General features: G+C 33.6%; 2 protein-coding genes across 5 annotated transcripts; one reads left to right on the top strand and one right to left on the bottom strand.

Annotated features, from left to right (window-relative positions):
- Positions 1-7,368: 7,368 nt before the first annotated feature.
- Positions 7,369-13,007, top strand: LOC141721299 (DEAD-box ATP-dependent RNA helicase 32). The gene is made up of 8 exons (XM_074524146.1): positions 7,369-7,887; positions 8,751-9,026; positions 9,335-9,658; positions 10,434-10,625; positions 10,706-10,861; positions 11,084-11,496; positions 11,597-11,757; positions 12,457-13,007. Exons 1-8 carry the CDS (start codon positions 7,519-7,521, stop codon positions 12,801-12,803), a joined length of 2,238 nt encoding a protein of 745 aa, XP_074380247.1. The 5' UTR covers positions 7,369-7,518; the 3' UTR covers positions 12,804-13,007.
- A 3,177-nt stretch (positions 13,008-16,184) lies between these two features.
- On the bottom strand, positions 16,185-20,912 carry LOC141721298 (polyadenylate-binding protein RBP45-like). Of its 4 annotated transcripts, XM_074524143.1 has the most exons (7): positions 20,427-20,908; positions 19,465-19,942; positions 17,474-17,529; positions 17,272-17,402; positions 17,052-17,148; positions 16,821-16,967; positions 16,185-16,438 (listed from the first exon to the last, which is right to left on the bottom strand). In XM_074524143.1, exons 1-7 carry the CDS (start codon positions 20,745-20,747, stop codon positions 16,436-16,438), a joined length of 1,233 nt encoding a protein of 410 aa, XP_074380244.1. In that variant the 5' UTR covers positions 20,748-20,908; the 3' UTR covers positions 16,185-16,435. The 4 variants fall into 4 exon arrangements, 3 of the variants coding, with proteins under 3 accessions (XP_074380244.1, XP_074380245.1, XP_074380246.1); XR_012574684.1 differs by lacking the exons at positions 16,185-16,438; positions 16,821-16,967; positions 17,052-17,148 and adding an exon at positions 19,059-19,143 and having other exon boundaries at positions 17,322-17,402; positions 20,427-20,912; XM_074524144.1 differs by lacking the exons at positions 16,185-16,438; positions 16,821-16,967; positions 17,052-17,148 and having other exon boundaries at positions 17,268-17,402; positions 20,427-20,911.
- Positions 20,913-21,210: the final 298 nt, after the last annotated feature.

Below are 21,210 nucleotides of genomic sequence, written 5' to 3'. Positions count from 1 at the left end.
GGATCATTAATAACCCTAATAATTGTTCATCTTTTATGTTAGCCTCTTAAATACATACAATATTTGTTCTCGTGGAGTTTGATCCATATTCTATGGGCTAAAGTTGGCTTGGGAAAAGGGTAATACCATATATGTTATTGTTGAATGTGATTCTCAGAAGGCAGAAAATGAATACTAATCCCGATCCGGAATTTTGGCTTGCGGATTTGGTTGTGTTGATCTAAAATCAGGAGAATGAGGCATGGTACATATGTCATATTGAGCATGTCTCCAAAGTTGGACATGTTGCTAACTCTCAACTTGATCGATCTTAAATAATTTATTTATGTTCTGTCCCGTTAATCATCATTTCTTATTTTTTCATTTTTATATTTGATTTCGATGTCTCTATTAATGGTACTTTCATGCACAATTTTGTTGGTTACATTTATCTCTTCTCATTTTTCTTGTTAAATACCAAAAATGCACATATTGCAATTTAAAAACTACTCATACATTCAACATAACAATTCTTATAAGATTAATATTGTGAATTAAATACTACAAACACAATACTTTCTGAATAAACTATACATAATTAACAAAACAACAATGAACACAAATTTCATATACACACTAGTTCTTATGGGCACATTTGCTTTAATTGGGGGCATCATTCCTGATAGATTATCTTCCCCTTCTCTTTCTCTTCTTCTTCGTTCTTGATCCGTCTTAATAACCCTCAGATCACTTCATGCCTACAATTGTAAATTGGACCATCAACTTATCATAAATATTTGCAACCCCTTCTACTACAAACGCAACTCACAAAACTCCTCCCAACATTCTTTTTCGTCCAAGGTGTCCTTTCAACCACAAACACATGACAATTACAATATTCAACCGTTAACGGTATATAATTGAGCTTACTTTGTCAAGAACAATAACCCCCCACTTTATGTTGTTATATACACTACAAAGCACAATAATACACACATAGGCGTTAGATGTGGAAAAGACAGCATATCCCTTACTTTACCCTTCCTTCTAGCTGTCCAACGATGGTGTCAAACAAAATATAACAGAAGTATACAACTTGTTTGAATCTTGTAAGTTAAGGTACACCAAATGCTAGATACTAAAACATAGTTATTCAAAGTGCACGAAGTGAAAATTCGAGGCACATATTGTGCATTTAACTCGTATTATTAACATGTCCATGCTAAATATAAAATAAAAAAGATCAATGAAAGAAAAGCCCAAAACATACATAAGAAAATAATAATTTTCAACACAAATTTAAAAAAACGCGGGTCATTAGTTAATTTGACTCTCGCTTTTGCTTTGATAAACAAATCAGCTCCTATTAGTTGATCAAATTGCTTTATTTCAGGTTTCATGTTACTGCTAGCTTGCTTAAATGACCGGTATAAACCACATCTTCATCTCTCAGATATTCATCTTCGAAAATTGTAAGTAAATTGTAAGTGTGTATGTAATTTAATTTTATATTTAAATTTAAACTAATGTGTTTTATTTAGTTAAATCTCTAATTATTATATATATTATAGATAAATACTAAAAAATAATTATTAAATGATAATCATAATTTAATATTTAGATTAATAATATTATATTAATGATTTGCAGATTTTAAATAGAAAGTTTTTTTAAAAGAAATCATCGGAGACATCTCAACTCGTGACCAATAATATTTTTAGAGAAAATGTCAATATGTCTTAATCAAGTTCAACTCCCTCAATGCCTAATTTAATTGTTTTGAAAGAGCTTTCATTGAATCCTCATAACAAAAAATAAGTTGAGACTCTAATGCTGATTGGTGGAAGTATATTGTTAAAGTTGTTAGAGTTTTTAATGTTTGCTACTCACTCTATCACACTCAATACTTCATATTTGGATTGGGTATGAATATTAAAAAAATGTAAATTAATGGAAAAAAGTAAGAAACGTGATGATTTCGGTCAATATTTAATGCATAAACTCCAAAGTGAGTATTTTGGAGTAAAGTAGTGGATGTAGTTAATTTTATATTATAAATTTTACTATTTTTGGAAAGTTTTGAATATAATGTAAATAATTTAGAGAGATGTCCAAAAATAAAAGTGTACAGAAATAGTTGAGACAGATGAAGTATGTTACTTATTCGATGATAATTTCGGAAGGCAATGTGGGGGTGATACCTTTTATATTAAAAGGTTTTTGTAGTTGTAACAAATTACATGAAATGCTTAAATCTCATATTTAGGGAAGCTGCTTGTATTCATAATAAGGCTAATTAAATTATGATGCTCTAATTAGACAAGATCACTATTGCAGTTGTTTCACATAAATAAAGCGATATCAGAAAGAATTGGTATCAAATTCGATTAAATACTCCAACTGATGTTTCAAGATACTTGTTAGCTGATGAGTCTTATGATGTTTCTAAAAAAATAAAAAGTTTTTATTTGAGATTTGTTGGTTAATGAGAGATTTGTTGGTCGTGTTCATGTGAGTAAAATATTTACTTTGACTACGGAATCTGGTATTGATTACTTACTGAATTTGATTCAAGTTTGCAAAGAATTAAATGACAGGGTTATGATAGTGCAAGCAATAGGCGGGATATAGGGACGCGCAAAAACGAACTAAAAACTGAAATCGCAAAAAATAGCACAAAGTTGAACCATTGAAATCGCACCAAATATAAACTGAACCAAATGAAAACCGCACTAACGATGTGGTTACGGTTTGATTTATAACAAATTCCGTACCGAATAAAAACCAAACTGAACATCAATAATATTTATAATATGTAGTATTCTAAATATAAATTTTATGACTTGAACACTTTCAAGTTATTCTTTATTACATTAATTTATATCATTATATAATTTTTAATACTCTTTCTGTCCAATTTATTTTTAGTACATTTTTTATTATATTTGTCCCAAAATTCTTGTACACATTCGGTTGATATTATGATAATTTAAGTGTTAATAATGTTTATTTATTTAAAGAGTGATATTTTTAGGTAGATATTAGTTTTTTAATATGATTGAATAAAAGGTAAAAATCAGACCGGTGACAAAATGAGTAGGACGCAGAGCGTATCATTTTCGAATGTCTATACAACATTAGTTTTTTTCTGAAACAAAATGAATTCCATTAATTACTTGAATCAGACATAAGAGTCTACAACAATAACACTGGAGGAGACGTGAAAATATTTTGGCAATTCGGCAAATAAGATATCCTAACCATTTAACGGGCTACTTTGTTTGCCTGCCTTTTAACAAACGAAATGAAAAAGTTTAATCTAGATTGGAGAATCCTTTTACAATTATCAAACATATGACAAATTTCGAGTCTTGAGAAATAGTGGAAGTACGTTGTAATGATCCAGAGAAACGTGCTCATGTAGGTTTAATAAGACATTAGATTCTCTTATTTTACATCCCGCCTACTTCTAGTGAAACAAAATGATTTCATGTTCTTTCATCGATTAGTATTCCTCTCCGTTTGATTTTTTTTGTTGCTAAATGTTACGGCCTAAATGCTGAACTATTGACCCTACTTGTTCGGAGGGGTGTATCCATTCTTATTATTTGATTGTAACGATTTCGTGTCGTACCCGATAAACGAACAAATAAGCGGTCGGGTGTTCCTCTCGTTCAGTAATTCCCGGCAGCCAGAGAGAGATTTTGTGCTCCAATCCATAGCGCCAATGTGCTTGACTGACATGTTTTCCCATACTTTGTCGTTACGGAAAAACAAATATCCCATAAACTGGCAATTATGGTAATCTCATCAGCGGTACCTGTGTTGTTCATATAAATAAGTCACTCTCACTACTAGAAATATGGCATCAGACATCGGTTCAAAACCGATGTTAAAAAAAATTGAATCGATGTCTTCGTGTGTGATGTTAAATGTCATTAGCCTTTGACATCGGTTAACAGCCGATATCTATTAAACTGCTATACAACGATTTTAAGATTAAATGTGATGTCTTTGCAACAAATTTCAGCTTAAATTACAGTATCTCTAGGTGAATATGATTATATTATGAGGTATTTATCCATTAAAATATGAAACTTACAAGCTTTAGAAGCCATTTATTAAAATTCTTCCGAACAAACCGATGTCAAAATGGAGAATCAGACATCAGTTAAAATTAAATGCCCAATGTGAAATGTTGTTAAAATTAAAGGGGGGAAAGTTTACTGAAACCGAGGGGGGAAAAGACAAGTGAATTTTTATTTATTTTAAAATGGCCACGGACAACGGTAATCAAAATAAGCCGATGTCAAAGTTAAAAGCATATATTTGGCCTTTTTAATTTCTGAACATAGATAACTGCTACTATGTGAAGCCGATTTCAATGTTTATATTCAACATCGCTTATTTTTAAACCGATGTTAAATAGGCTTTTAATATCAGGTGCATTACATGCCGATGTCTAAACACCAATTTTGTATATACTATTTCTAGTACCGTCCGAAACGTTCTTTACATACTCATTTCATATATACTACATGTATACCCCAACGCCAGAGATACACTTTTAAACTTTAATCTATTATGAATTGAAATGTTGTTTCTGCTAAAATCCCACAAAAAATCTTTAATTAATGAGGTAAGCCAATCTCCACAACTAACACCCTCCCAAACTTTTATACAACATTAGTCAAAATTTATACATTGTGGTGTATGGTATGGGCTAGTTCCCTGATTTAAATAATTTTTTCTTAAAAAAATGTTCGAAAACAATTTATGAAGTGTATTTAATTTAAATTTTATAGAATTCGTGAATTTTAAATGAAAAAATGATTTTAGTTCTAAGCGAATTTTAGTGGAGTGGTTTGAGAAACTCGTAGAGTCTTACTGATTTAACATGACAAATATTTCAAAATCTCACTAATTTTGCTAATATTTCAGAAGACATAAAATACATAGCAAATTTAGCAAAATTTACCAGTTTATCAAATATAAAAAAATCCATATACTTTTAAATATCATCAAATATTAATAATTCAATATAATTTAAAAAATACACATTTTTTTAGGCTCAATTTCATGAAAAATTCACATGTGCACCGACAAAAGTAGCTCCTTCTTGAGCGGACCTTAGCAAACCCATTCTCGTTATACCGAACCGAATTAGTGTGACACACTCATTTCTTTCTCGTCAAATTTCTAACTAGTCATTTAGCAATACTCTAGTCATAGTCTTGAGAAATAGTGGAAGTACACTATAATCTCCTGAAGGTTTAACAAGACATTAGATTCTATTTTACATCCCGCCTACTTCTAGTGAAACAAAATGATTTCATGTTCTTTCATCGATTAGTATTCCTCTCCGTTTGATTTTTTTGTTGCTAAATGTTACGACCTAAATGTTGAACTATTGATCCTACTTGTTCGGAGGGGTATATCCATTCTTATCTATTATATATATAATAGAGCAAATAGGGGGTTGGATGAGACAATTTAATCATATTAAAATTACTGAATTGCCCCTCATAATTGTATGTTAATAATTATTTTAATTTAATATGCATGCATTAATTACCTCTAACTTAATATGTATGTTTTAAGTATTATGTCTCATTATTACTTATATTTATTACTACTTGATTATTTAATAATAACAATTTATAACCATATTAATAAATTAAATACATTTTTAAGGAGAAAAATAATGGGCATGTTTGACTCTCTAATTAAGTGGGCTTATTTACTTATAAGTCCGTTATAATTTATTGACAAGTGTTTGGGCCTAACTTATAAGTCGAATTTACAACTTATAAGCCGATAAGCTTAATGTCAGCAACGACGTATTTTTTCTCAACTTATTTTAATTTTTTTAACTTTGATTTTAAAATAACTATTTTTTATTGTCAATCTAACTTAAAATTTTCGAATTAAGATAATTATATGTAAAAGTCATTTATTTTAGTTCATTAAGTGAAAAAAAATTCTGACTTATAAGTAAAATTAACCAAACCCTTAGATAACTCAGATAACTTATAAGCATTCATCTACTTATCACTTATAAATTACTTATTTATTTTAAGTCATAAGTTACTTATTTTAAAATTTCCCAAACGGACACATTATTAGTGTACGAAGATCGAAGCACAAACAGTAGAAATTATTTTTTATTCTAACAATGTGGGAACTATTATAAAAAAACATAATTTTCATAAAATGGTTAAAACTATACATAAAAAATGATTATATTGAAATTTTAAAGGTATAGACGATATAATGCATAATTTTTTTAACCGTATTAATATATAACAAATATTGAACTTTCAGGCATATAAGAAAGATGGTTGAAAAAACTCGAAGATCATTAATATTACAAATACTTCGAGTTGATGGGATCATTAGTCTAACAACGCATACTTCCGGTCAAGATCCATAATCACGAACCTCATTTATCGCATTTTTAGCATGAAAATACATTAGGTATTTAAAAAATTATTTATTCATATTTCGGGCATAGAACACCACTACATTTCTCTATTGCTTCACCTAAATATTAAATGTTGAAAAACTTGTTTTGCATCGATATAACCACACCACAGAAAGTCAAAAACTAGTAATATAAATAGGTTAATTTTATCAATTCACTTAGAAACAACACGAATACACTGCCAGCAATTGTAATTAAAAATGCGCAATATAGAATATGTCCGTGCATTGCACGAGTTATAAAGCAATCGGTCAACTTCATCTTTTCAAGTGCTCAATAACAATTCAGAATTAGTGTTCAAAATATAAAACAAGTACAGTTTTTACGAATATTATATATTAATTATCCGATATAAAATAGAAAAAAATATATTTTACAACATAATTTATATTTCATTTATATAATATGTACATTGTTAATTAACATGTGAGTTTAGAAAATGCTCGTGCCTCGCACGGGCTATAAAGCTAGTTATTTGATTGTAACGATTTCGTGTCGTACCCGATAAACGAACAAATAAGCGGCTGGGTGTTCTTCTCGTTCATTGATCCCCGGAATGGTTTTTAAAATTCAAATTAAATATCACCAAATTTTAAAAATATTTTAATTGACTTATTAAATAGAATAACCTAGATTTTAAAAAACTTTTTTTAATTTTAGTTAAATATAACCATATTTCAAACGATTTTATAAAATTCAAAAATACAAGGATTTTAAAGATTCAAAAAAATCCATTAAAATCTGGATTTAAAACACCCCTGCCCGGAAGTAATTTCAAATTTTAGAGGACAAAAAATAAATTTTTATCCAAAGTAAAAATTAATTATTTATACAAGTAGAAAATCAAATTTTCACAAAAAAAAATTGGAAAAATAATTGGTGCCCCAAATCATCCTAAAACCCTAAATAACGGCTAAAACCTCGACCAGTATACATTACCTTTGCCGTCCAGCACAGCCTCAGATATAGAGATACACACACACACACAAAAATCCCACAGCTCTTACACACACAAACACACATCAATTAAACTCACCAATTCGAAATCCTAGAAAATGAAAGCCCCCAAATCGAAAAAATTAAGATTACAAAAGAGACTTTCAGAGGTAGACGAGATCAAATTGCTGGACTCATGGATCGAATTCGGCAAACCCGACTCGGGTTCGAACCCGTTATCTTTTCCATCACTACCCACAAATGCCCCAATTGGGAGAATTGGGGAAAATACGTTTTCACAATACGCAGGTTGCAAGAAATTCAATCAATTGCCTTTGTCACAGAAGACGAAAGATGGGTTGAAAGATTCGAAGTTTTCGAAAATGACGGATATCCAAAGGGCTTCTTTGCCTCATTCGCTTGCGGGTCGGGATATTCTTGGTGCTGCTAAGACTGGGTCTGGGAAGACTCTTGCCTTTATTGTGCCTGTGAGTTTATCTTTCGAGTTTCGGGTTTTTGTTTCGATTGTGATTTTTGTGTTTTTGTGGTGTTTTGTGGTGTTTTTGCTTAAGCGTTGGTGTATTTGAAATTAGTTGAAATTATGTGGGAAATGGTAAATGGTTTGTGTTGAATGGGGTTATTGTATTTCCTGGATTTTTTTTATATTAGACTTTAATTCTCGGTTTGGTAGGAGAGATTGGGATGAAGAAATGTGAATATTACCTAAGGGGAACGGAATTATGTAGTAGGGATGAGCGAAGGAGAGTCTATTTTTTATGATTAGGTCTGTGGGAAAATTAGTAGAAGCGCAGAATTACTACGAATGGAACATTTTAGGAAGTTGGCGGGATTGTGCTTGGGTTTATTTTTGTATGAATTAAACGGAGGGAAAAATGGAAGTTGTGAATATATGTTTTTACAGCATAAAGTAGTGGGTGGGGGGTAGTGTGCGCAAAGCTTATGAATTTTGCTAGATCTATAAGATTTATGAACAGTAAAAGTACAAGTATGACTAAAGCTCTAAAAAATAGTGTAATGGTATGTGCAATTAGCTATAGATAGTATATAACCATTTTGCAGCACTAGAAAAGGTGTAGGACTAGGACTTAATTTCATAACTTCTTGCGATTTGATAAATATTTTTCATTGCAAAAATATTTAGAAAACAATCATGCTACTTAACAACATGAATAAAGCCCCTCATCTATCCTTTTTCATTGCAAAAAAAAAAATCTAACAACTTATTAGTTTTTTGTATTTTAGCATGATTTGTACATATGCACAGCTCTCAGAGCTCTTTTATCTCTGGGTAACATGAAAGTAAGAACGTCTTGAATTTAACCTGTTTCAGGTTCTTGAAAAGTTGTATAAACAGAGATGGGGTCCACAGGATGGGGTTGGCAGCATAATAATATCTCCAACAAGGGAATTAGCAAGTCAGCTTTTTGAAGTTCTAAAATCTGTTGGAAAACACCATGGTTTTAGTGCTGGTCTCCTTATTGGTGGGCGTAAAGATGTTGACATGGAAAAGGAGCATGTTAATGATCTGAACATATTAGTTTGTACTCCAGGGCGGCTTCTTCAGCACATGGATGAGACTCCAAATTTTGAGTGTTCCCAGTTGCAGGTCAAAATAATAATTATTTTATAGTTTGCTAACTCTATGTGGGCTTATGTAGTCCTTTATACTACTTTGTTCTAATAGGTATTGTTAGCATTTCTAGGTTTTATAATCTGTTAATATTAGAAAGTGTGTGAGTGATTTCCTCAACTATAAAATTAAATGATACTTGAAAACAAATGCAAAGTTTTGTTTCCTTTAGCAATCTGAGAAAAAACTATTTGTAGACAACCTAATTATTGGATAAAAAGTCTTTTTGCATGTGATGTTTATGTGATTGCTGATTTGGGTGTATTCTTCTGGCTAGGAAACAGGTTCTAGTCCTAGATGAGGCAGATCGTATACTTGATGTGGGATTTAAAAAAGTAATAAATGCAATAGTTTCTCAGCTACCAAAACGTAGACAAACATTTCTTTTCTCTGCAACCCAAACAAAGTCAGTTCAGGATCTTGCAAGACTTAGTTTGAAGGATCCTGAATACATTAGTGTTCATGAAGAATCTGTAACTGCAACTCCTAGTCGCTTGCATCAAACAGCAATGATTGTTCCACTTGACCAAAAGTTAGACATGTTGTGGAGCTTTGTGAAAGCGCACCTTAACTCAAGAATACTTGTGTTTCTGTCAAGCTGCAAGCAGGTAATGTTACCGTTTTTTTTTCCTAAATGATGGCAGTCATGGTTTACTGGAGCTATTATCATATCTATCATGTTAAAGTATATTTTGCTACTTTTGTTCTTGTTCTTTGAGGTACTCCATCTGACATGCATTATGTTTTTCAGTAGTATACCTATTTAAGAGCATGGTTTGGCTAGGTTTTTTTTGTACATCTATCTCATAATCTTACCGCTTGCCCTTTTAACCCCCTTTTTCGCATGCTTTTGTTCGTCTATAAGTATTACTGCCTCTTTATAGAAATTGAATTCTAAGTAAACTCGATTTATAATGCTGTCGCTAAATCTTTTATGATGCAAATTACATAACAAGATACTGTTAATATTAGTTACATGGCAAAACTGCAGTCTATATTCAGCCTCACTTATCTAAGGACTGTGTTAAGATGAACTGGACGAAGGAGTGTAGCAGTTCTGAAAGACTGTCTGCAGATCTGTAGTGCCGGTATGGCAATAATTACTTAGGTTCAAAGACAATTACCCCTCAGCCTGTAATATGCTTTCAATCATCTTTAACATTGCTCTACGAAGTTCCTGTTTAGCATAAATCTTTATAATCACCTCTAGTTTATACCAAATGCTCCTTCACATCAACAAACATATTACCATACAGTCATCTGACATCCATATGGACACAGTTTAAGGTTCTAAAGCTTAATTGGATGTTCTTGTTTGCAACCCTGTTTGCCTGATGTTTGTATATCATACTTCAATCTTATCTTGGACATTCTATGTGATAGGTGAAATTTGTATTTGAAGCATTTAAGAAACTTCGACCAGGAATTCCCTTAAAGTGCTTGCATGGAAGGATGAAGCAAGAGAGACGAATGGGTATTTATTCTCAGTTCTGTGAGAAACGTTCAATTCTCTTCTCAACTGATGTAGCTTCTAGAGGCCTTGATTTCAACAAGGCCGTTGATTGGGTTGTCCAGGTAAATTACTATCACTTTTAACTTTGTTTACAGAAGGATGATTACTACATGGGGACTATATTAATCCCTTATATTATTAGGTGGATTGTCCAGATGATGTTGCATCCTACATTCATAGAGTGGGCCGCACAGCCCGCTATCTTTCTGCTGGAAAGTCTGTCTTATTCCTGATGCCAACAGAAATGAAAATGCTGGAAAAGTTGCAAGAGAAGAAAATTCCTGTACAGTTTATCAAGGTATGCTTGTGTCCAGAAATGAGTCCCCCCCCCCCTCTCTCTCTCTCTCTCTCTCTCGCGTGTGTGTGTCTGTTTGTGTAGATTGATCTCAATATTCATTATGTATTTTCCTGCGCTGGTTTATATATTAACAGTATGTAATTCTTGAGGAGAACCAGTTTTCCAGTTGTTTGAAGTAAGATTCTTGCATACACATTAACCAATCTAACTATTTAATTGCAGGCAAACACTAAAAGGCTGCAACCAGTTTCGGGGTTATTGGCAGCTTTACTGGTCAAATACAAAGATCTACAATCCCTTGCTCAAAGGGCATTTATTACATATCTTAGATCTATTTATAAACAGCGGGACAAGGAAGTTTTTGATGTGACGAAACTGCCTATTGACGAATTTTCAGCATCAATGGGTCTGCCGATGACGCCTAAAATCCGTTTTTTAAACCAGAAAACAAAGGGCCAGGAGCAAAAAGAAGCTAGTCTTCCATTAGAAGTGCCTACTGGAGAAAACTTGTCAGAGCTTTCAATCAAAAGTGTAGATAAATCTGTTGATGATGATGAAGAAGAAGATGGTTTTATTGTGAAAAAACAAAACCCAGATATAGAATATGGAAAAGAAACTTCCTCTGCAAATATTCTGTATGTCCCTTTCTACCTAGATATTTCAATCTCTATGCATCTTGTCACTGTATATCTGTTATACTCCAAAATGTAAGTTGGCTATCTTGTTTTATTACAGGCCAGTTACTAGGATTGGGAAGAAAAAGAAGCTAAAAATTAATATCCACCGACCAGCTGGAACTAGAGTGGTCTTTGATGAGGAAGGCAGCACGTTGCCCCCCCTTGCTAAAATAGCTGACATGAGTGGTAGTGGATCTCCTGTAATGGACAGAGAGAAAGGTCAGCACTTTTTCTGTTCTGTATTTTACACAAGTTATGAAGTTTGAGAAGTGGAAACAAATTAGCAAATACCTAGCAGCAAAAAATGGAGGGCTGGGTGGACAAATATAGATGTGAACTTAGAAATATTAATTGGTTAGAAAATTAAGATACCTTAAGTTGATAGTAGAAGAATTTGTGTCACTGAGGATTGTGGGAGAATCCTTTTTGAAGGATAAAAATACATTATATATATATATATATATTGGGGGACGTTTCACTGAAAACCATTTTAGCCTACAAAGTTACACTTGTCGGAATTCATCAGTATTGGACACGAAATGTGTTAAAAATAGTTGTACGATTACCAAAATTTTGGAAAATAAAATAGGTAAATGATATTGTGTTTGCATTACAAATATACTTAATCAAGATTCAATATTTATATAATATACTAGTATAAACTTACAATTCATTAATATAAAAACATATTTTACATTTCTATTTTCAAAGTTTTTGGTTGATACTTTTTGCACTAATTATTTTAAAATGAAAACTGATAAAAATATAGAATTTACATAAATCTAATTTATATCTCTGTCTTTCCTCTGTGTGACAACATATCTCCATGGCTTAAAATTGCCAGTTAACAGTTGCATCAAATGTTTAAATAACATGGTTGGCTTCCTTACTATATGGGCTTACGGGTGATTTTTGCAGTAAATAAAAGATACGCAGAGCTGAGAGAAGCGATGAAGGTGCAAGACAAAGAAGACAAGTTTCTGGACCGCCAACGTCGCAAAGAGAAGAGAATAAAGGCGAAAAATAAGTTAAAGAGGGGAGCAGAAGAAGACGAGGACGATGTAGAAGGTGATGATCTTTCGGAGTCGGATAGAGCAACTGGTGGACAGAAAGCCGGCAAAAGGTCGAAGATATATTTTGATAGCGACAATGAAGATAGTGAGAGCAAAGGAGGAAAGGACAATATTGGTTTCCCTGCTGATTCCATCTCTCTAGCACAGCAGGAAGAACTCGCTCTTAAGTTGTTGAGTTCCATGAACGGTTAGCACAGCCCCCTCGGACAAGGCAACATTGAGTTTGTCCTTTTTTTTCCGTTTCTTGTCCAAAAATTTTGACCAAATGGCAAAATACAATAGAGCCCAGGCAAATTGATCTCTGCTGTAAGTGCTCTGTTTACTGTCCAAAACATATGTGCCAGTGTACATTGTAATGATAGAGTATTGCTGCATTTATTTTAATATTTTCGTATCTCTATATCTGAAGAAGATATTTTTGTAAGAGTATTGCTTGGATAAAGAAGAGTATACTGCTTTGATTTTAGCTTGGATTTCTAGGCAAAAGTTTTTTAGCTAAGGGTTTTTAGAACCTGTAATAACTTCAATAACTACAAATACTAGGATGAAATCATTGTTCAAACATAAACAAGAAAATATAAGAATAGGTATTACTTCTGACGAAAAAAAGAAAGAAAAGAAGAAGATATTACTTGCTCTCTGGCTCCCATCTCCTACTAAGAAATATTATTTATAAACTTTATTACCAAAAATGGGAAAAAAAATCAATAATCCTTGGTAATAAATCGGGATATTGGAACTTTAACTCATAGTCATACCTTGTTATTGGAACGGTAAATTATTAAATTCTAAAAATATAAGAAAAATGTTAAATTCAAGCTGATTTTTAAGTTCGGAGCAAATAAGCTGTATGTATAAAAATTGAACTGCCCTCCTTGAATGCATATCAACAAACTTAGAAAAAATTAATTTGAAGGTAATATAGTCTTTTCCCACTAAATTTGCTCTCAAAATTAAAAAACGGCTTTGGATTTAACATTTTCCAAAATATAATCCTTTTTTCTTTAGAAATTAGATAAAGATATTGTTCCTTTTTGACACAATTTAAGTATACCCCAATTGACATACTTTAGAAAAATGGTTTTTTTTGTCCGGTAGAAAAATGATTCTTTATATAACTTCTTTTATCAGTTTTTATATAACTTATAAACATAAACTTTTTTCTAAAAATGCAGATTCAATTTAAGCTTCTCAAAATAAAAATTAAAAGTTAAAAACTAATAACGCGGCATTATTACGCATATTAGTCAGTATTCAAATAATACTGATTTAACTGATTAATCCCCGATTAATCCTCCTGGCCGATTGGATTGTTTAAATCCAATTAATCCTCGCAGTCTTCTCTTTATCAGAATATATATAATAATTTAATAAATTTAAAATACTATATTTACTGAAATATAAATATAGAATTCATGATATAATATATATATATATATTTGTTAATAAATAACTAATATAATCAATATAATATAATTAATAATATTTTAATATTAAAATACATCCAATTTTTACTCCAGTTAATCCTTATGATTAATCCTAAATTGATAATTCAACCGTTTAGTTCCAATTCCCTGATTGTACATATTAGTGCATACATTATAAACTTCTGTTTTACAAGCCCAAGAGTGGTTAGCCCCATAGAAAAATCAGTGATGCCTAAATTTTAGGAAGCATAAACTTGAATTGACGTCTTCAAGTTTCTTTATGTACCCTAAAAGATCATATTTTTATAATATGCTGTTGGGAAAATTTTAGCTCCGATTTATATCATAAATGTTTTTTTCTCAATGAAAGTTTTTTATTAGTGAAAAGGATAAATATCAAAGTCAGTAAAATTATGTAATCTGTAAATGACATTTTCTTAAAATCTTGTCCCTTTATTTCAAATAGAAAACATTTTCCAAAACCCAAAATGTTTTTCAAAGGATTTTTGCTTTGGGTTTAAATATTGTAATTTGTAATAGGAATTTTTATTAGCAAAAAGATAGAAAAGAGGCAAAGACTGATAATAATGATTCGAATGAAATTTAATATCGTCCCCAATCGAATATAAATTTGCATCCAGTCCTCACAATCAAAAATCTATTTTCCTTATTCGGAATATAACATAATTCGACTCATAAGAAGGTGTTGTTCCTGATCGGGTGATCTGAGATACCCTATACGATCAATACGGAGGACTCTGTTACACCAAAGAATTCTGGTACGAATGCTTTAGGAAAAGGAGGAGTTGCTGAGAAGTGACAAGTCAAAAGTTGTGGTTGGAGGAAAAAATAACTCAGAGAATTTAGGTAAAAGATCGAATAAGAAGGCAAAATGACAAGGAAAGTTCCTCGAACCTAGAGGACCACGCACCCTCTGAGCTGCTGTAACTGCAAAGAGAGTTGAAGAGGAAGGTCGAAAGAATCATTGAGATAATCTACAACACCATTCACCCTGGACCTAGAGTTGCCGCTGAAGTAGAAAGAAAGCACTCTTACAATGATAGGGGTCCTTAAAAAGGATGTTAACTATTTTCAACAAATAGCCTTGCCTTGTGACTACACTAGACCTCAGCTACAGATTATTCACCTCAGTTTTCAAGATGTACTCAGAACTCAGAAGTGGTTCGGAAGGCTGGAAGAATCATGAGCTGATAAAGGGCACGAGGTCCACGTTCCACTTGAAGTGAATCAGGCAGTTTGACAGAAAAACATTATCTGATTAAATGGATTGGGGACCAAAGACGGGCACTGAGCCTCTTCCCTTGGAACCTAGATCGAAGGTATAACAAATAATACATCCTTAAACTCATCAACAAAGAGCACAAACTTCGACAGCCGCGTAAACCTAATCTTAAAGTTCATAGGGAAACAAAAACTCTGAACATGATGATATTAGCCTTCAAATTTATATTATGTAAAACACAAATATACACTGGTGCAAATGTTGGACTGCTTAAGGGTTTGATCACATACTTCCAACTCCAAGGAAGAAAATAACCCTATCTACCCGTTCTCATGAGCAGCAAGCACACCAGACCCTGCTCATAAGATGGCTTATGAAGAGAGGTTGGTCACTTTTATAGTAGATAGATGTTGATGTTGAACAAGCTGCCCATTGACTGAGGGGATCTCAGCGAGCCGTTACTAAAACATTACAAATTCAATGTCCCCCATCCTTCCCTGCACCTTCCGATGCAATGACAACTTCCACCCAGTTACCAGGTTCTACAAAGAGTAAAATCATTTTTCTACCACTAAAAAAGTCATACTCAAAATAAGAAAATAAGTTCATAGATCTAATACACTCGAACTTCGGTGAAAAAACCTCCCACTGGCATGTAAGAGAAAAACAGGCGCCATTCCTCTGATATCTTTAAAGCTTTCCTCTGATTTCTCTCAAGCAGCTTGCTTAATACTCAATCCAGGCAACAAAACCAACTTCTCTAATACTCCTTTGGGAAAAAAATCCCAATAAATCCATGGTTCTAAAAAAACAAACCACTCAGTGGAACATTGTTTGATGAGAGATTATTTTTTAAAGAACGATACAGAGTTTCATACCAAGGGAAGAACAGAAACAATCAAGTCAAAAGAAAACAAGCCAATAAAAGTTAAAAACAAACAAGCAGACCTAGTAATTATGTATCCAAGTTTACACAACTCAAAACATAAATAGTGACAAACTTCAAAACATTCCTTGTCCAAACACTAAAACACTGCCATTAAATCCATTATCCACAGCCAATTCTAAAGGCCAGAAAAGCTGTCAAGTTAACAAGAACACAGAAAAACGAAATAACACTCTCCCTCCAGCTCCAAGCAAAGCCAACAGAGATATTACTGCAATGGGAAACATGAAAGAACAATTTAAAGCCACAATCTAAAATAGCAACCTCCCTGAAACAAACATTCAATAGTAGATAAACATGTCACTATCCCTACAAACAAGTTCCTACAAATGAGTTGGCTCGGATGTGCACATAACATGTACACAGGAGGAACTACTAGTTACTATAATATGCTAGGTTTAACTCATTTATAACTGATATTCGACAGTTCACTAAAATATCACTCGCTACAAGATGTGTACAAATGAATGGAGCATAGCAGAAGACGAACAGGAACAGGATCCAGCACCAGTCGTTCAATCGTTTAAAAGGTCTCAATGGGAGGAGCAATGACATCAATTTTAATATGCACAGATAGCAAATACATATATCACCTGTTGCTGTGGCTGCGGATAATTTCCATATGCAGGATACCCTCCATAGTACATATTAGGGTCTTGAGGAGGTTGAGCATACCCATATGCATCATACCCTTGCCCATATCCATAATATGCTCCGTACTGGGATTGCTCTGGCTGAGCCTATAATTAGAAATCATCACGTGAATTAAAGGATGCTGCAGCAAAGCAATATATGTGCTAGAATATACAGTCATAAATTAAAACCTGTTTGCTTGAAGGACTACGGCCCCATGACAGTCTAATATTTTGTCCACCTAACAGAGTATTATTTAACAATGATAAAGCTTGTTCAGCATTAGCCCTGGACAAAACCAAGCATTGACATTTTAAAAGAAGTGTTACATAGTGCAGAAAAGGAAAAGAAGGCAATACAACTCATTCAACAATCGGTATCTACCGATCAGGAAAAATTATCTTTGTTCACCTGTTAGAGAACTGCACAAAACCACAACGTTTACCAACTGGTATTTTGACATGGGTAAGCTCACCAAACCGGCCGAACACTGATCTTAGTTCATTGTCAGAGACATTCGGGTCCAAACCACCAACAAATATCTGCACTCAAACTGTGAAGTCAGCAATAAGTAAATTACACACATATACACATACCAAGAAGAACTACGTACTGTCGTATTATTAGGGTCACTCTCGCCTTGATTTCCTTGAGAACTCTGGTAAGAAGCTGCATATGACAAGATAGATGTGAAGCAGAAAATAAAATACACAAAAAACCTTAAATATTTGATCTCCACAACAGCACTTGTTGAATTCATGTAATGGTCATCATGTGTTGATGGTGAGAGGACAATTTTAAAGAAGAGGGGTGACAGTATAAGATATCAAAATCCCATAATGCAACCAAAATTGCAACAGAAGTTATCAGACAGTTTAAGATATCAAAAATCCCTTAACACAAATAAAACTACTACACTAACAATGCAAGAATCACAAACCAGCTACAAATTTTTATAAACCTTCCAGAAAAACAAAACACATTGTTGCACAAGATAACAATGTTCCTGCAGCATTGGAGCTTTCATTTTGCTTGATTTACGTCTTCTAATATGATCATCCCAGCACCCCTCCATTTATCTCCAATTCACATTTTAAATCTAACTACGATAGAATGACAACTTGCAAAATATAAGACAATAAGCATCAATTCAAATTACCTATTTACCTGGAAATCTTTGATACACTAAGGCACTAATTAAAAAGAGCAAACAATAACTCAATGCAAATACACAAACTAAGTTAGCACAGCTCAAGTTCTCATTTACAACTTCCTATACCCCATCATATGTCCTGTCTAATTCGGATTGTTCAATCCCTAGAAGTTGCCAACTGTCAGCTGTCTCGACCAACAAGCCATATTAAAAAACAAGCTCCCACTGTTAATTTGATTACAAATAAAGAATCCTAAAAAAACCATTTTCGGATGACTAAGTAAACAATATCAGGTCCAATCTCGACCACGAGAAAAAACAAATTAACTTAGTGGAGTCGAAAATATAGAAAACAGGGTAAAAAAGAACACTTGAAAGGAATAGAACTAGAAATAAACACTTGAAAGGAATAGAATTTAAAAACCAAAGCAAATTTTTACATTTTACAAAGCCAAAGTGTTTTCACATATTTCATGAAAATTGAATATACATATACATATATCAAGAATGCAGAAAAGAATTGCAAGTGGGATTTGAACCCAGAACCATATTGATTATATGTGCAATGCCTTAACCATGAGGTAGTAGGTAGAGCAGTAAAATATATAACCTAATGATCACTGTAGGGAAATGCACCCCATTACCCATACATATGTCCGTCCCTGCATACAACTACAAATATCCTGGCTTGGCCTCTGTTAGGGGTTAATATGCCTTACATTCTAACTTGATAAACCATTGCAGAGGAATAAGAGTTTAAGACTGGAAAAAAAAAGGCAACTGAAAATTTTGAAATAAAAACACTTGGAAGGGAGAAAAAGAAAGTAAAAGCTAAAGGAATGCACCCCAACGGCTGCTCCATGAAATAAATAAGGATACATGAATTGAAAACTGTACGGAAAGGAAGGAACAGCCATGATAATGAAATAATTTACTTTGACTGGTAAAAATTCAAGTGCAAAGAACCGAAACTAAGTGAAGTAGCATAATAACTGCCACGAGAAAAATGAAGACTGAAACTCATGGCAAAAAACAAAAAACTGACCTAAAGGAGACCACCCCACTACAGTGAAATCAATTCAGCTGATGAAATCAGTTGCAGGCCCCCGAAATGAGAGCCTCTCTGTGTCCTGCTTTGAGACAACATGAGTTTTATAAGTTTTTGCATGTTTTATCAATATTAAATGTGCCCAAGTTTAGAAAGGAAAGAGTACTGGAAGGAAATGACTATAATTCCACGAATCTTCAAGTCATAATGAAGAGCATTCTAATCTTATTACTCTGTACACAATAAGAAATTAAATGAAATCAACAAGAAACTTGGAACTAAAGCGAAATAATAACAGCAACAGCATCTAGAACAATTATAGATATAAAACACTCAGAGATTATGAAACTTCATCCAAAATTAAGAATATCACACAACATAAAAGAGCTACTTCTATACATACCCTTTTCATATTGCTGACCACCTCCGATAGGTTTCTTTGTAGCAGCTGGGCCAATACGCATAGGCCTTGTGGAACAAAGAGCACCATTCATCTCACTCATGGCCCTCATCTGCTCAGTCTCATCACCGAACCTAACAAACCCATAACCCTTAGACCGACCAGTGGTCCTGTCAGTTACAACTTTTGCTCCCTTAACTGACAAGTAATGAGGCTTGAATGTCTCCTGAAGCAGATAATCCGTCACATCAGCAGCCAAATCTCCAACAAAAATTGTGTAGTCAGGTGAATCATCCATGCGCCTTTCCCCAGCACCAAGGGTAGCCCAGTTTAGTCGAAAGTTCTGTTCACCATTAGGCATTGGTGTTCCATTGTAAGTCTGCAAAATCTGTTCAGCTGCTGCACGGCTCCTAAACTCAAGGAAACCATATCCCTCAGGTTGTCCAGTCTGCTTGTTACGAATCACCTTCACTGACACAAGCTGAAAAGGCATAATAAAACTATGTTACAATCAGCCTAATCTATATAGACAGGAAGGCAAACTACGTTACAAACAGCCTAACAAGCAAGGAACCAAGAATGATCACACATCTGTTCAAATTTTACACAGAGACGGAATACAGCTCGCCACACATCACATACCACAAACAAGCACAACAAACAACATATTTAAATAAGTATCCTATAGAATCTACTTCACTTGCAACTATAACACCACAACTGCATTCATCAAAAACCTTTATATACCAAACACAAAATCTGATAGTATCTTCAAGAAAGACCAGAAAATATGCACAATTAAACGAAACTACATACATATTTGCATCTCCCTAGACAGCTTAGTATACCGAATAAGAAAAAATCAAATCTTTAATATATCATCCAATCGAAAAACTCAAAGCATACACAACAAAACCGAATAAAAAGCACGAACACATAATCGAAAGAGAGAACCAATTTGATACCTCTCCGGTGGTATAAAAACATGTATTAATATACGCCTCATCCATCCACGGCTGCAAATCACCAATCCAAAGCGACCGAATCTCGTCGGACCCGGACGCCGGCGACGCCGAGTACTGCGGCGCCACGGCGGCCTGGGGAACCTGTTGCGGCCAAAGCTGAGGTGGCATCGCCGCCTGTGATTGCTGTTGTTGAGCTTGCAACATCATCCACTGCTGTTGATTCATCGGCGGCGGCGGCGCGTGTTGGTATTGTTGTTGCTGTTGTGGATCGATCGACATCGGAGCCATCTGTTGTGGGACCACTCCACTTTGTTGCATCATGATTGGTTGAAATTAAAAGCTAGGGTTGATCTGAATTGAGGGAATTGAAACCCTAGAATAGATACAAGGATTGTGTGTATAGATGGGGATTGTAGAGGTATGAACCCTAATTATCCGATAGGGTGGGGGTGGATAGTGATGAGAGGTAATGAAAAGGGGGATTTATGTGTGTGGGGGATGCTTTTTTGTGAGGAATATCGGAAGTCGGGGTCTTTGGGCCCAATATAAATCTGGGCTGGGCTAAAACTTTATTTTTTGGATTCTATTTGTGCGTCGTTTGCAAGAAACAAGCTCTCTCTTGTGATACACTTGCAGATATTCTCACCGTATAATTGGTTTTTCCCGCTGATATCATCAATTTATTGGTTTTTACTCGTGATAAATTTGTACATTTGATTATTCAATTCCGATATTCCTGTGTTAAGTAAAATATAATAAAATTGATTTCGGTTTGAAAATAAAT

Source organism: Apium graveolens, chromosome 4, assembly GCF_009905375.1.
Source record: "Apium graveolens cultivar Ventura chromosome 4, ASM990537v1, whole genome shotgun sequence".
NCBI lineage: Eukaryota > Viridiplantae > Streptophyta > Magnoliopsida > Apiales > Apiaceae > Apium > Apium graveolens.
This window is presented reverse-complemented; position numbering and strand designations above follow the sequence as displayed.

Bases quoted from the DNA above. Each gene is read 5' to 3' on its own strand.
- LOC141721299 (XM_074524146.1), top strand. From the start codon at position 7,519: ATGAAAGCCCCCAAATCGAAAAAATTAAGATTACAAAAGAGACTTTCA. The intron at 9,659-10,433 runs GTAATGTTACCG...TCTATGTGATAG, and splicing joins TTCTGTCAAGCTGCAAGCAG to GTGAAATTTGTATTTGAAGC. The intron at 10,626-10,705 runs GTAAATTACTAT...TTATATTATTAG, and splicing joins CCGTTGATTGGGTTGTCCAG to GTGGATTGTCCAGATGATGT.
- LOC141721298 (XM_074524143.1), bottom strand. From the start codon at position 20,747: ATGATGCAACAAAGTGGAGTGGTCCCACAACAGATGGCTCCGATGTCG. The intron at 19,943-20,426 runs GTATCAAATTGG...ATGCCTTTTCAG, and splicing joins GTTTTTATACCACCGGAGAG to CTTGTGTCAGTGAAGGTGAT. The intron at 16,968-17,051 runs GTTTTAATTTAT...TTCTAATTATAG, and splicing joins GTAGTCCTTCAAGCAAACAG to GCTCAGCCAGAGCAATCCCA.